The sequence below is a fragment of the Pteropus alecto genome, unplaced genomic scaffold, assembly GCF_000325575.1.
Source record: "Pteropus alecto unplaced genomic scaffold, ASM32557v1 scaffold194, whole genome shotgun sequence".
Lineage (NCBI taxonomy): Eukaryota > Metazoa > Chordata > Mammalia > Chiroptera > Pteropodidae > Pteropus > Pteropus alecto.
In genome coordinates this window covers 831,031-846,935 of record NW_006436281.1, presented here as the reverse complement: position 1 = coordinate 846,935, position 15,905 = coordinate 831,031, and the positions used below count along the sequence as shown (strand labels likewise).

The 15,905-nt window shown below is 55.8% G+C and overlaps 1 protein-coding gene across 1 annotated transcript; it reads right to left on the bottom strand.

The window, feature by feature from the left end:
• Positions 1-4,894: 4,894 nt before the first annotated feature.
• On the bottom strand, positions 4,895-12,339 carry CEACAM16 (carcinoembryonic antigen related cell adhesion molecule 16). Its single transcript, XM_006911851.2, has 6 exons — positions 12,212-12,339; positions 10,665-11,009; positions 10,086-10,361; positions 8,834-9,112; positions 6,433-6,759; positions 4,895-4,955 (listed from the first exon to the last, which is right to left on the bottom strand). The coding sequence occupies exons 1-6, from the start codon at positions 12,246-12,248 to the stop codon at positions 4,945-4,947; spliced, it is 1,275 nt and encodes a 424-aa protein (XP_006911913.1). The 5' UTR covers positions 12,249-12,339; the 3' UTR covers positions 4,895-4,944.
• Positions 12,340-15,905: the final 3,566 nt, after the last annotated feature.

Sequence of the window (15,905 nt, the reverse complement as noted above, 5' to 3'; positions counted from 1 at the left end):
GTGGGTGGGGGAGCTGGGGAATGGCTGGTGCAAAGGCCCCGAGGCAGGAGTCGCTGGGTTTGTGCAGAGGACAGCCAGGAGGCCCCTGTGGCTGGAGCCGAGTGACAGGAGCGTGGTATGGACTGCGATCCAAAGGGGAGATGATTCCGGAAGTGTACCCTTACTTCTGGGGAACTCGATTTCCTTTTCTGAGGAAGGCAGCAGGCCGACGCCTGCTTCCAAAGGTCACTGCGGTTGTTAGCAGCTCGGCCGGCCTGGCCCTGTGCGACCTCAGGGGACTAGGGTGCCCTCTCTGGACTCTGCACTATGCGTCAGGACAGGCTGGGGCTTACCAAAGTCTGGCCTTGGCACCCTGATCCCAGGCGCACCCTTTTTCCGCTTCTTCCTTCTCCCCATCTTTCTGCTTCCTCTCTCATCCCACCTCCCTCCCTATTCTATCCTCATCCCTCCTTCTCTCCCTTTACTTTCTCCCTCCTCCCTTCTCTCGCTCCGTTCTTCTCTTCCCTCCTCCTCCCTCTGGCTCACCCTCCTCCCCTCTGTCCGTCCTGAGTTAACATTCCAGGCCAGGGGAGAAAAACAGGGCAGGTTTCCTTCCTCTCCCTGGCAGGTCTCCAGACAGTGACTGGGCCATTGTGAGTTCTGGCCTCAAGGTCATTCCCACCCCTACTCCCTGCCCTCCCCCCTGCAGAAGTGTTACTTGAGAAAAGGCATGGGGAGGGGGGAGGAAGGCGGGCAGAGGGAGGCAGAGGCTGCCCTAGAGACCTGGACCAGCTCCCATCCATGGCTAGTGAAATCGTGGGACCCCGAGCATCATCCAGCTTTGTGGGTTTTTTTTGTTTGTTTGTTTTTTTTAGGGGAGGCGGGCCCGCTATCAATCTCCTGGGGCAGAGAAGGGTACCTGTCTAAGCCCTCAATCTAAAGCCTGCTGTGTGATCCTGGGGCTGGTGGCTCCTGCCCCTCTCTGAGCTAATTCCTGGCCCCTCCCCTTCCTGACTGAGTGACTTTGGGCAAGTTGCCTCCTCTAGTGCCCACTTTTTTTTTTTTTTTTTGGTCAAACAGTTTCTACATCTGGGTAGCCCAACTTCTGACAAAAATCACCCAGGCTATTTATTTGAAAACTTCAGCTTCCATGTCCCCTCCCGGAGACGAAGATTTGTATTTTCAACAAATGGCTCGAAGACTAGGGAAAAGCGGCCCCTTCAAAGGGAGGCTGAGGAGCAAATCCGAGGATCTGTGCTCAGAGCTCGTTACCCCATTAACATCGTGATTCTAAACACTCCTAGGCGTCTGTCGTCTTTTCTTGTAAGCCATTTTCGGCGATTACAGTTTTCTAGAACATCGCTTATTACTTGAAATGAGGCAAACCCATGGGGTAGGGTTAATTAAGTCCCCCCAGGAAGAGGGCATCGCAGAAAAATGGTTGCTTTTGGCTTTTCCATCTGCCTGTTGCCAAACTCTAATACTTTAACGGGGAGTCAAAAGCATTTAGCAAACCTTGATGTGCTAGACTCTTTACTCGTATTGACTCCTTTAATGTTTTCAACAATCCCAGGAGGCGGGTACTATTATTATCTCTTCTACGAGTGAGCAAAAGCAACGTGCTCACAGCCAAGAGTGGCCAACTCAGCTCCTTCCGGGCTCCGAGCCTGTGCCCTTGACCGCCGGCTCTGCTTTCCCCGGCGGCTGTGGGAACTGTGAGACCCGGAGCAAGGTTTTCAGCCCTGTGCCTCGGTTTCCTCACCTGTAAATTGGGGGAACCGGCAGTAGCTACTCATAAGAGTTGTTGTAGGAATTCGTTGAGATCCTCCATGCAGAAGGACAAAGCGAGTGATCAAGATACAGGAGCCATTGTTATCTTGTGGTTATCATTGTTCTTTCCCGGACTGAAAGGAGGAAATTGGGTCAGCCTGGAGGATTCAGTCAAGGAGCCCAGAGATGCCGAGAGGGGCGGGAGACTTAGTTTTGGGGACACCTGAGCCTCCATACCCCGAGGACATGGGATCTGGCTTGACCTAGAAACCCGAGCTACCTCCTCTTTTTCTCCCGTCGCCCCTCCAGGGAGCTGGCCTCATTCTTTAATACAAAAGCAAGCCCCAACTGAACTCAATTTGTCTTGCCCAGTCCCTGCCACTGTGGCTGTGGCTCTTTTTCTTTAGGCTTAAGTGAGAAGAGCCATTTTGTCCAGCATAGGAGGTAGGAGTTCCAAGGTCTGGCGCCGGCCAGCTGCCCACCTGGGCTCCATTCTTCCTGTCTTCCCTGCTGTTCTATCCAGGGAAAAGACTCCACTTCCCAGCCTCCCTTGCAGCTTGGGTTGCCACATGACTGAGATGGCCAATCAGATGCAAGTGGAAGTTGTAAGCTGCTCCTTCGGGGAAGGTTCCTTAAAAGGGGCACAGCCCATAAACTGGTGTGGAGTTGTTGTTGCCCTTTGTCCTCTTCTTTCTCCTTTCCGCCTGGAACATGGATGAGGCAGCTGTAGCTCCAGCAGCCATCTTGGACCACAAGGTGATGGAGAGAATGGAAGCCCCAGGCTGAGAATGATGGAGGGGAAAGCTAAATCGAGCTATGGAGCCGCCATTCCAGCTCTAAACAATCTGTTTATGGGTGCTTTTTATGGGAGAGAGGAACAATCCTCCATCCGTGCAAGCTACTCTTCTATATTTCTCTTTTTATCTCATATATTAGTCTTCTTTTTGTTGCTTGTGTTGTTTCTAGTCTCTCTTACTAGCTAGTCACCGAAGAGAAATTCCAACGTGTATACCTAGGCTCTAGCCCTACATGCGTCACTGACTCTTATGTGAATTTGGAGGGGTGGGGAGGATATTTCCCGTCTTGGGGCTGAATAGTGTTGGGGCTAAGAGTATGGGCTCAAATCTATTCTCAGTTCCTAGCTGAGCCATTGCCTGGAAACTTCATGTTGGAGACCACCGGTTTAGTTAATAGCTTCCAAACTTAGTGCCCCCTGTGGAGGATGGAGTCAGTAGACGGGGCTTACGGCTCTCTCCTTCCTTCATTGGCCAGAATTGGTCACGTGACCATCTGTAGCTGCCAAGCAGTCTGGGAAAGTGAGTACCTGACAATTTCAGTTTCTTTCATGGGAGACAGTGCCTGCCATCATGGAAGAGGAGGTGGGAGGGGCTGCTGGGGAGCAATCCAAAGAATTTGTCATACCCTCTTCCTTCAATATATGTTTATTGAGCATCTAACCTGGCAGAAACTCTCTACTTCAACCAGACCAATTTCTCTTTTATTTTATATATTTGTCTCCTCTGTCTTTCATCATATTTACAAAAAGTTTGTCTATTTCATTGGCATTTTCAAAGAACCAGCGTTAGGTTTTATGGATCAACTCTAATTTTGTTTTATATTTCACCCATTTCTGCTTTTACCTTTCTCAATTTCTTACCATTTGTTTTGGTTCGTTTTGTGGATTTTTTTTTCTGGTTTCTTGAGTGGGAAGCCTATTTTGTACATTTTCAAATTTTTTTCTTTTAGGATTCTGAATACATATAAGTTTTTAAGGCTTTCATTCTCTCTCCAAGTGCATCTTTGGTTTTTATTTTTATTTATTTATTTTTATCCAAGTGCATCTTTGGCCATATCCCACAGATTTCTATATCCAGTGTTTTTATTGCCATTGGATTCTGGCTGGCATTTTGCATTTCAATGGCTTCTGTAATCTAAGTATTATTTAAACAAATGTTTTTCAAGAGTGTAGCAATTTTGAGAAAGAGGGTTATAGCTTTTGAGCTGATATCTACTTTTATTGCATTGCTATTTGGAATAATATATTGACCTACCACGTAAGCTTGCATTTGAAGAAAGAGCTCTGAGACTAATAAGATGGTTTGATAAACTCTAGTCTACTCTAAATCCACATTGTTTTAATGATGGTCGAACTGAGGGTGTAGCATATTTGTAGCAAATGTGGGATCTTAACCCAGATCCTATAATTGGAGATATTTCACCACCTGCCATCCCAACTCAACATGGCCATCTTCAGAAAGGCTGTCTTGAAATTTTTGGGGAAATCTACTAAGCTTTCCATTCCTGCCTAAACCTCTCTTTCGACTCCAAGCCTGGAATCGGCCATCACCTCTTCTGACCAATACCAAGCGTCTCGGTCCAGTGCGGTATCGTGGCTGGGTGAAGCCTGTGGCTCAGACCCTGCGAGCGAGAGGTGTTAGAAGACACAGTCTCTCTGGCATCCACGGCCCCATCGCCACCCCTCATCCCACCCCTGCCCCATTCATTTATTCATAGGCCCTTTTTGTGTGTGTGTTTTTAGGGTTGTGCATATGATGTTTGAGAACAACATGGGGTGAGGGGGACCCCAGGACAATGGAGGACCCAAAGGGGCATCTTCGGTTACATGCATGAGGGCTGGAAGGTGCTGGAACTCTTGTTGAGAAATTGGCTCATTCCCTGTCCTGTGCCTCTTCTCTTCAGGACCTGGGTGATGGAGTGAGGTGCAGTGTAGGGGAGGGTCACGTGCTACGGAACCCAGCTCTGTCTGGTGTCCCAAAGAGGAACAGTCTTTGGCCCACTGGGAGGCAGGACTCTCAAATATAATGTGGCGGAGACATGGTAAGGGTCTGAGGCCCTGACATCAAGCAGTGGGGGCTTGCAGCCCTGTGCTTTGGGCATCCCAGCGCACGCCTGCTCCCTCCGAAAATAATCTCGGGAGAGAAAGGAAGCAAAGGGGTGACTGGGCAGTGGCAGGGTTGGAGGTGGTGGAAGGAGAGGCTGACGCGCACTTGTGTTAACCAGGACGTTTATGGCCTCTGCGGCTCTCTGACAGCTCAGCGTAGGAGTCGGGCCCTGTCGGCTCTAACTCTAGTGTGGAAGCCGGAGAGCAGAGGACGGGGCGATCCTCCGCTGGGGGAGGCGACGGGAGGATGGTGGGACGAGCTCTTCTCTCTGGAGGTCTCCGGGGTCACGTTGCTACTCCAGGGCTGCGGGGGAGGATGGGGCAAAGGAACGGAGGAGGCCGTCAGTGCCCCCATCCCTGCTGCTCCCTGCCCACCCCTGGCCTCCCGGCAGCCCCGCCCACCCCACGCTCAGCCTGTGCCAGGTTCAGGTTCAGGAAGGTGGCGTTGGTCCTCGTGCGGGAAAGGGAGGTTGACTGTGAGAAGAGAGACAGGTGAAAGGGAGTTCCGAGGCTTCGTCGGGGGTGGCCGGCTGTCACGGGACAACATTCTCCCCCGCAAGGCTGACGCAGAAAACCAGGGTTGGATGAGTGAATGGACGAAGGAGGGGGTCTAGGAGTGTCTGCCTGTGATTAGTTCCCTGATTTCCGAAGTTTCAAGCCTGAGGGAGGGGGACACTGTTCCTGACTCAGGTGCATCGCTTCTGAGAGTGTCCTGTCAGTGGGGGAGGCGTGACTCCAGCCTGGGAAAGGACCTAGTGTCTGAGAGCTCCTGGTCTAATGGGTGGGAGCTGGCCCTCTGTCAAGGAATTGGCCTCTCGGACCTCTCGGGATGCTCAGTCTGATGAAGAGGACACGTCCCCAACACCTGGGAGCCCCCAGTCTGATGGAGGAGATGTGGTTCCTGACTCTGGGAGCTCCCAGTCTGATGGAAGAGACACGGTCCCCAACACCTGGGAGCCCCCAGTCTGATGGAAGAGACGTGGTCCCTGACTCTGGGAGCTCCCAGTCTGATGGAGGAGACATGGTCCCTGACTCTGGGAGCTCCCAGTCTGATGGGGAGACACGGTCCCCAACACCTGGGAGCCCCCAGTCTGATGGAGGAGACATGGTCCCTGACTCTGGGAGCTCCCAGTCTGATGGGGAGACACGGTCCCCAACACCTGGGAGCCCCCAGTCTGATGGAGGAGACATGGTCCCTGACTCTGGGAGCTCCCAGTCTGATGGGGAGACACGGTCCCCAACACCTGGGAGCCTGGAGGAGATGTGGTCCCTGCCTCTGGGAGCTCCCAATCTGATGGGGAGACACGGTCCCCAACACCTGAGAGCCCCCATTCTGATGGAGGAGACACGGTCCCTGACTCTGGGAGCCCCCAGTCTGATGGAGGAGATGTGGTTCCTGACTCTGGGAGCTCCCAGTCTGATGGAAGAGACACGGTCCCCAATCCCTGGGAGCCCCCAGGCTGATGGAGGAGACATGTGCCCGGACTCTGGGAGCTCCCAGTCTGATGGAAGAGACACGGTCCCCAATCCCTGGGAGCCCCCAGGCTGATGGAGGAGACATGTGCCCGGACTCTGGGAGCTCCCAGTCTGATGGGGAGGCCCGGTCCCCAACACCTGGGAGCCCCCAGTCTGATGGAGGAGACGAGGTCCCTTTTTGAAGTCTAGTGAGGAGGCAGATCCATCCTTGACCTCTGTCCCCCTGCCTCACGGAGGTGTCAAAGTCCCCTTTCAGGAGGCCCTGCGTGGAACGAGCTGCCCTCCGCCCCCTTCCGCACACTTACGAGCCACCTGCAGCTCCAGCTCCAGCGTCTCCGTCTTGCCCTGCAGTGTGACGGTCTTGAGCGTGTAGCGGCCGGCATCCGTGAGGTTCAGCTTCTGCACCAGCAGCGAGCAGTTGGCGAAGCCCGCCTCCCGGCCTGTGTGCGCAGGGCCCGCGATCCAGCTCCCAGACGGCAGCTGGCTGAGCAGCCGGTTGGGCTCGGACGCAGGCCCGCGGTACCAGGCATAGACCAGCAGGTCCCTGGGGTAGCCCTGGACGGTCAGGGTCACGTCCTGGCCCTCCATCGGCTTGGTCGGCACGGGCACGATAGACATGGTGACTGCTGCCGCTGGGGAGGGAGAGAGAGGATGCTGGGTTGGCTGGGCCTGCACTGGGCGTAGTGTCCCCATCCCGCCCCCGGCCAGCTCATCGATGCTCCCCCACAGCTGACTGGTGCTCCCTCGTGCAGGGCTGTGGGAAGGAGACAGAGGAAGGCAGTGGCTCGGGAGGTAGCAGTCGTGGGTTTTGTGTCCCTCCAAGGCCTTCCCCCACCAGACCGGGAGGCCCCAGGGGGTGGGTGCCATCTCTCCCCGCTTAGACTAGGAAATTTCAGGCGCTGGGGGCGGGGGTGCCTCTCCCATTAAACCGCGGGACCTTAGCGAGTCGGGCTGTGTCTCCTCCATCAGATTGGAAATTCTACAATATGGGGGACCGTGTCTCCCCCGTCAGATAGCTGGGAGTCGTGTACCCCAGGTTGTGTCTCTTCTTTCAGACTGAGAGTCCTCAGAATGTGGGGGCTACAGTTTCCCATTGGGTTGAAAGTTTCCCGAGTGTGGGAGGCCACCTCGCTTTCACCAGATTGAAAATTTCAGATTATTGGGTTGGGTCTTTCCAGTCACGCCAGGGACCCCAGAATGGAGGCACGTCTATCTCATCATACTGGAAATTCCTAGAAAATGGGAGGCCCATACTCCCCCATCAGACCGGGAGTACCCCAAAGGTGGGAACTGTGTCTCCCCATCAGGCTAGGAATTCTAAAAAAATTAAAAAATAATAATACGAATAAAAGAGGCCATGTCTCCTCAAGACCACGTCTCCTCCATCAGAGTAGAAAATCTCCCCAGGTGTGGACTGTGTCTCCTCCGTCTAATCGGAAGCTCACTGGGGGTGGGTGCTGTGTCTCCTCCATCACCGCTGAGAAATCTGCGGAGTATGAGGCACTGCCTCTTCTCTCCGAATAAGGAGCATGTGCTTCCCTGTCCCCCAGGACCATATCTTTAAGGGCAGAGGCCATGTCTCCTTCATCAGGTCAGCTGGGGGAGAGGTGATGTCTCTCTTTCCTCTGTCTCTTCCCTGGCTCCTGCCACAAGGCTGCTGACAGTTCAGGATGCCATCGGGGGCACTGTACACATGCCCTGAGAACACCTGCATGCCCTGTGTACCACCCCCCATCTCGGCTTGCATGGGCAGGGCTTGGGGCCGCACCTGAGGTCGTCTGGTCTACCTCGCTGTCTCCTGCCAATACCAGCTGCCGGGGCCCCAGGTGGGGTGGGGCAGGAGGTGCACTTACCTCTGGGGATGTCATTTCTGCTTTGGGTGTAAGAGGATCCACCCTTTGGATGAGACCCAGCCTGTTAGTGGGGGGTGGGGGGAAGGGAGGAAGGAAAGGACTGTCCCCACTGTCCCCAGGGGGTGGTGGCCACTTGGGAAAGAACCAAGGCAGAATTCATCAGCCCCGAATGTTCAAAGCCACCATCTCCCAGGGGATGAGAAAATGTCCCCTGAGGATTCTGATGGCTCTGAAAACACCAGCTGTTAGGGTGCTACCTCCAGCCCCTCGGTCGTTTAAGGACAGAGATGAGACAATGCCTCCCCAGCTGCGTCTTCCACTTGCCAACAACTGGCTGTGGTTTTTCCGTGTGTGCTCACGCGCGTGCGTGTGCATGTGTGCGTGTGCAGGTGCACGCTGTCATCCGGGCCCGATGACTGGGTAATCTAGTCAGCTACCCAGAAATTCAGCTGTTTGTGTGGCAGGGAGTGGGGTCGAGCCCCTAAGTAGCTGGTGACTGCATTTGGAACAGGGGTTCCCAGATAAAGGGACATTCAGATGTGTTCCGACTCTGTCGCCACGCCATGTGGTCCATTTCTCACTTTGCCACCCTTCAAGGAAGAGAGTCCGATTTGTCATTTGTTTTCCAGGTGACAAGGTGTGGACTTGTCTCCTTTAGTCACCTGGATGGAAAAGGGACCCACCTGACATGCCACTTTGTCACTTGGCCAACAAATGGGTTGAGAATCTCTTCCTTTTCAGGCCTTTGCTGGGCAAACGGTGGCCTAACTGGTTGGTGCAGCAGCCACACACCTTCACAGTCCCACAGGGCGTCCGTCCGGGGGGAGGGGCGGTCGGGCTGGGGGCGACTCACCAGAGAGCTTGACCACCACCGAGGCCGATCCGGAGAGCAGGGTCTTGGGGTTCTTAGCGATGCACGTGTACGTGCCCTCCTGGGCCGCCGTCATGCTGCTGATGTTAATGTGGTCTTGACCGTCCTTTAGGGCCCGCCCATTGAAGGCCCACACGTACTCGGGCTCCGGGCAGGAGCGGGACGCGCACCACAGGGTGAGCGACGTGTTGAAGTCGACTTTGATGGTGCAGCCTGTGCGGGTGGTAGAATCCTGGAGGATGGCCACGTGTTCTGGGCCGACTGTGGGGGCAGGAGGGAGAGAAACGGGGGGCAGGAGAGGGAGAGGGAAAGGGGAGGCGAGGTGGGCACCCCTGGCTTTCTTTCCACCAGGCTGGGCCCCTGGGGAGTCTCTGGGCCTAGTGGAGGGAAAAAGAGCTGTGGCCTTTTCGAATTCCACATGGATCTCTAATTTGCTCTAGGATTTTGAGAATCCCTTTCCCTCTCTCTCTTGGGATTTCGGTTTCTCTTCTGCAAAAAGAGGGTGTTGAGCCAGACGAAATTTCAAGATGATTTTGAAATCTATGGCTCTAGTAGAAAAATAAGTAAAAGAAGTCTAAACGATTGGTTTCGGATAAGCCATTCTAAGTCTGGAATTCTAAGGCTCCGAGAGCTACGTTTTTAGGTTCTAAGATTCTAAGACTCTAGGAATCTACGTTTCTAAGCTTCTAGGATTGGGTGGCTGATTCTAAGATTTTAGAATCAGATCTAAGAATCTCTGCTTCTAGAGTTTCTAGGATCCTCAGAATCTAGAATTCAGTGCTTTTTAAATCTGGAATTTCCAGTTGTAGGATTCCAGGCTCTAAGTTTGTCTGTGTCACCGGCCCACCTCCGTGACTTATTTCCCCGGATTCTGCATCGCGGGGCGCGTCGGGTATCGGCTGCCCCTGGCAACGGCTCCCTCCGCGCTTTGGTAGCGCTTCCATTTTATCACCCCTCCCGTTTTACCACTTACATCCCACTTCCCTTTCAAAAGCAGCCACTCCTGTGTCCTTCCCTTCCCTGAGGGTATTGCTTCAAAATGGAGAATTATTCAATTTCAAAAGCTTCTTCGGTCCTTAGGAGATGGGCCAAGTGCGTTTTACGAGGGCTCTTCGGTTCTTAACGCCAGCTCACCTGCTGATACACTGCACGCCCTAGGGCACCCTCTCTTGGCCTCAGTTTCCCCGTCTATGAGGTTTGGGCACTGGGTGTCTCTGGGGCCAGGAGGACTCACAGTACACCGTCAGGTCGATGGGCTCGCTGCGGCTGACACTGACCGGGTTCCAGACCTCACACTGGTAGGCTCCGGCCTCCTCCCTGCGGATGCCATGCCGGGTCAGCACCCGGCCGTCGGGGGACAGGCCGAGGCGGATGGCGATGGGCAGGGCCTCGCCGTTGAAAAACCAGCGGACCTCAGCGGGACTGGGGCTGCTGCATATCAGGCGCAGGGTGTCTCGGCGCTCCACCAGCTCTGTGCTGTTGGCCATGACCACGGGCTGGGCCAGGATCTCTGTGGGGCAAGAGACGGAGGGGGAGGGGGCCGGGCACCACCTGCTCCCAGAGCCTCCGGTTTGGCTTCCCAGGCATGGGACATGGATCCTGGAGGGGCCCCTGTACCCCTAGCCAGAGGGCCAAAGACTAGGATAGGAGGTAGGTCTGATCTTAGAAGCCATCCTGAAGGAGGTGAGCACTTGCATGTTATTTTAAGTTTTTTTTACATGGTTTTATAATTTTTTAGAGCTTTTTTTTTTTTTTTAAGAGGGATCAGGAAGGAGGCGGGGAGGCCTGGCCGGGGAAGACGGGGGTGTCTCACCATAGACCCGCAAGTGTCCGTAGCCCACCTCCGTCTGAAACTGCCTGTTGAGAGTCTGCAGGATGTAGGTGCCCGAGTGCCCAGGCAGAACGCCCTGGATGTCCAGGCTGCCATCAGGGCGCACGGCCTCCCGCCCCGTGTGGGCGGGGCCAGGGATCTCATCGCCCGTGCTTACGATGTAGCTGGCCACCAGGTAAGCCAGGCTGAGCGTGGGCCCCGCATACCAGTTGTAGGCAAGCAGCTCCCCAGAAAGCCCGTGGACAACCAGTGTGATGTTGTCGCCTTCGGCTGGCTGCTCAGGCTCGGGGGTAACAGAGATCTCGGCTCCTGTACTCAGGAACGCAGCTGTGGAAAAGGGGCCAGAGGACTCGGCTGAGGGAGGCTCGGCCAGTCCTCTCATTGGATAGAGGAGGAAGAGACGTGGGCTCCTGACGTATGCGTTCCTGGTATACAGTAAGCGCTCAGTAAATGTTAGCCAGGTGCGGAGTCTAAGTCCTGGGAGCGGGGAGGTGTTCTGAGGGTTGAATGTGCTGGGCTGTGCCAAAGATCCCGCATCAGGCCTTGAGCACAGCAAGCATGTAGCCCATGCTCAGCCGATGGGGCCTTGGGATTTCGTGGGACGCAGAGGGCTTTCTCCCTCTGAGACTCACTGAACCACGTCTTACAAGATCGGGCTGGCTTCCCCGGCCCCTTGGCCCTGCCTCCCGGCCCGGCCCGGGGCTCTTCCCCTGCTCTACCCCATCCCTTTTCTTCTGAACCCAACAGGGAGGCCTGAATCCGACTAGCTGGTCAGGGCTGCTCGGGTTCGAATTACGTGCGGTTCCTTGGGATGGTGGCTGTGGCCCTTTTCACATAAGAAGTTCTCACGTGCCTGGCCTGGTTTCCGGGACTTTCCAGGGCTGACAGAGCATGGCTAGGAGTGAGGGTTCCGTGTCTAGCACGCAGCCCTGGCGTTTTCTGGCTGGGCCGCCCTGGCCAGCGACTTCTGCGAGCCTCAGGCTTCTCTCGTCTACAATGTGGCGGTCATGAGTGGGCCTCCTGCTGAGGGTGCTTGTGAACACACGGGAACACTTAGAACAGCTCTAGGTGCAGTGTGCGCTAGGAACGCTGCTTAGGATGATCTTCAAGCGACCCTGCGAGCTGGGCCCATTTCACAGAGGGGGAAACCGAGGCTGAGAAGGAGAAGGCGGCCGCCCAAAGCCACGTCCTCAGGGAGGCTCAGAGCCGCCGGGGAGAATGCACTCTAGTTAAGCTTCCGGAGCTCATGAAGGGTTTGTCATGTGTATGAAGGGGTAGCAGAGGCTGCCTTGCCCAAGGTCACGTTCCGGTTTCGGAAGTCTCCAAAGCCGCCCTGCCGGATGTCCCAGGCCCACCCATGCTGGTGTCTCTTGGAGGAGCAAACTGTGCCTGCGTGGAGCAGAGCGGCCCTTCCTAGCCAGCACGCTAGACTTCTGCTCACGCCTTCCCTCTCTCGGGCTGGGGGTCCCCTCCCTTCTCTGAGGCCATCGGGGGTTGAGGCTCTGGGGCGGGGCGCCACTCTCACTCACCACTAAGGAGGAGCCAGCTGCGCCCGGTCAGCGCCATCTTTCGCCCCAAACCCAGGTCCTGGAGACGGTGGTGTCGGCGTCCCGGCGCTCCGAGGCCCTTCCTCGTTGGGGCTCGGCTCCGTCTGGTGCGGGACCTGGGAGGGTTCGGCAATTTGGAGCCGGGGGAGATCACCTGAATTTGGAGGGATCGAGTCACCGAGGATCTGGGGCCCCATTTGGGTACCAGGACAGGCGTGGCAGGCACGGGCCAGGGGCCATGACCTGGCCAGGCCTCCTGGGGCACTGCCTAACCTTCTTTGTGCCAAGGGCCAGGGTTTGGTACCAGGAGAAGAACCTTGTCGCCAGGGACGGGGGTGTGGCGGGGGAAGGTTTTAGGGCAGTTCTTACCTATGGCCCAGGCCCTGGCCTCCCCGGTGAGCTTGGGGGTCACTGAGGAATAAAACCGATCGACAGTGGCTGCCTTTTCCCCAGCCTCACTGCCGTGGGTGACCTTCAGCTGTCATCTCAGGGGATGTCCTGTGAGGTGGGCACTGTTAGAACCCCCATTCATTGGCAGGTGGGGAAACTGAGGCACCGGGTGGGGGCTCTGACTTGCCTGAGGTCCCGCAGTGAGAGGGGACTTGAACCCTACCACACAGAAGAGCAGGGGCTGGGTGACTGCACGCTTCCTCTGGGGCTCTGCTCCTTGTTGGTTGAGAAATGGGGTGGTGCAGACCCTACTCAGGGCGGCCGAGAGCAGTTAACAAGATGTCACACGTTAGAATTCAGCCAGCGCCTAGTGACTGCACGCTTCCTCTGGGGCTCTGCTCCTTGTCGGTCGAGAAATGGGGTGGTGCAGACCCTATTCAGGGCGACCGAGAGCAGTTAGCAAGATGTCAGGGCGACCGAGAGCAGTTAGCAAGATGTCACACGTTAGAATTCAGCCAGCGCCTGGCCAAGCTGGGCCCCAAAGGCGAGGTCTTACTGGTACGATTGTTATTCAAAGTGCAGGCCTGGACCCACTGACCCCTCCCTCCATGCCCCTGAGCCTGATAGGCCTCAGTTTCCTCATCTGCAAAACAGAAATGAGGAGAGCATCTGCCTCGTAGGGCTGCTGGAAGGATGGAACAAGTCAACATGTGTGAAGTACTTAGAGCGAGGCCCGGCACAGGGCAGATGCTCGATCAATCATTCGTTAACTCTGCAGATGTTGAATGAGCATCTCCTGCCTGCCAGGCACTGTGCTAGGTGCTGGTAGATAAAGCCCCTGCCTTCATGGGCTGACATTTGTGGGGTAAACAAATAAAACATAAAATCTGTTCCACACCAGATGGAGGTAAGTGACATCTGGAAAAGTAGAGCCAGAAAGAGGGTTTGTAATTTTTAAATTGAGACCACGGGAGGGGTCCAGGGAGGGGGTCCCTAGGGATGTGGTATTGGGCAGACCGCGGGGAACCTGGGGAAGAGCTTGCCTGACAGATGTGTTATTATCAGTGTCTTGATGGCTTCTGGGTCCCCGTCCCTCCGAGGCCCCGGCAGCCTGCTTCTGGGCAGAGGGCCATACCCGTGGCTCACCTGTCCTGGTTTGTTCCTCCAGCTCAGTGTCCTGAGCTGCCCTTGCCGGGCACGGCTCTGATGCGGGAGGGAGCGAGAGGTGTGGGTGACCTGGCGCCTCCAGCACCACCCCCCAACCCCCGCCAGTGACCTCGGTTCACCCTTCCCTGTCCTGGCTCAGCCCCCTACCCTGAGCCCTGGGACTTCATCCCAGCGTCACTCAGGATGCCTTCCCAGGAGGTCCCCAGGCACTTCTCACTCACCTCGTCCTAAACTGACCTTGGCATCTTCCCCAGATCTGCTCCTTCTCCCCGTCCTCTTGTCAGGGCTGGCGCCACTGTCCACTGTCCCTGGGACAGGGACGCGGGCTCCGTCCCTGACGTCCCTCCCCTCCCCCAGCACATGATGCCTTATGGCTCTTGCTTCCTAAATACTCCTTCCACGTATGCCTTTCTCTCCCTCCCTGTGGCCCCTGCCTCGGTCCAGGCGCCCTCTACCCCTCGTCAGCTTCACCTCTCAGCCCCTCGCTAGTCTCTGCCCTCACCCTTGGTGCTCAGAACCTGCCATGGCTCCTCAGAGCCCTCGGGAGAAAGGCCAGCTCCTCGCGGCGGCCTATCTATCCCAGCCTCATGGGACACCCTTCCTTCTGGAACTCTCTGCTCCAGCTATTCTGTCTCACTCGCGCTCCCTCCGCCCACCCCTGCTTCCCTCTGCTCTGTTTCATGGCCTGCCATAACTCCTCCTCCTCCAGGAAGCCCTCCCGGACTCTCAGGCTGGGTTAGGTGTGCCCTGGGATCCCCGTTCCTGACCACTTTGGGTCCTCGTTTGTGAAGGGGATGGGCCTGTCCCCCAACTGTACCATCAGGCTGTTGTGGTCACCACCATGTCCCTAGCACTGCCCAGCCCAGGGTTGGGCACAGCGCAGGGGTTCAGAGAGTGTTTGTGGAACTGGACACCGGGTACAGATGATAAAGAGAGGTGTCTCCAGGGAGGCCCAGGTTTCTGGCGATTTGGCCCAGGAGCGTGATGCGGCTGAGGCTCTGAGAGACTTAGGGAGGAACCTGGCTCGTGTCCTGACTCCGACAGGATTCCCCCCCACCCGGAGCATCACACCGACCCTCCTCTGCTGTCCGCCCCAGCCCCTCCATTCCCCCCCTCACTCTCACCCATGCACCTGGACACAAACCCAGATCCGTGGTTTTATAGACGGGTGCCCTGTCTGTGCCAAGCCCAGAGCTGGGCACGAAGTAGACCAGGCAACCTCGGGCAGGGCCCTGTGCCTCTCTGTGCGGTTGGTGGTGGGCGATCATGACACTGACCTACCTGGGAGTACTCTGAGGGTGGAGGCGATCAGGTGCGTGGAGGGCTCTGTGTTGGGCCTGCGTAGGTGAACACCTTTTTCATTCACCATTCAACAAACATGAGAACCTACTGTGCACTGGGCAAGGTGCCGGGTGACAGCCTCGAATAGGACAGACAACAATCCCTGCCCCACAGAGCTGGTCTTTTGTTTGAGGACACAGTCAATAGATAAACAGAAACACTTAGAATGTTCTATCAGGTGGAGATAATACCATTAAGCAGGAGGAGGGGACGGAGGTGTCCAGAGCACAATTCGCATAGGGCAGCGACAGGACGAGAGTTGTAGAATAAATTCGAAGAGAGTCTGGGGGCTCTGGTAGAAATAAATGTTGGAGATTTATTCAAGGGTCTTGGAGTTTTCAAACTGGAAACAGCTCGGCAAAAAACCCGGAAGTGTTTGGAAGGAGAAAGAGAAGTTAAAAGTTCTTATAGCGAAAAGTACATTCTTGAGGATTATCAGTCCTGCATTCTTAGCCCTAGGCTTGGTCCAGGAGGTTCTCGGTCAGACGTCAGGTAGTCTGGAAGGTGGGCGCCAGGAGGCCTGGTCACATTCCAGTGGTCCGGATAATGGATGTCAGGTGGCCTGGATGCGTGAGTCCCTCCGGGGGGTAATGAGAGGGCTACCTGGAGGGCCAGGTGTAGATCCGGGCACTGATGCAGGCCTGGAAAGTTCAAAACAGTTTAAGTGCCCGAGCCAGTCAGAACAAGCTTGGAGTCTTCCTCGTGCCTTAACTTTCGTCATGTTTGTGATTTTAGCTGCTCGGTTAAAATAACTCCATTTTCTATATTCCCTATCTTC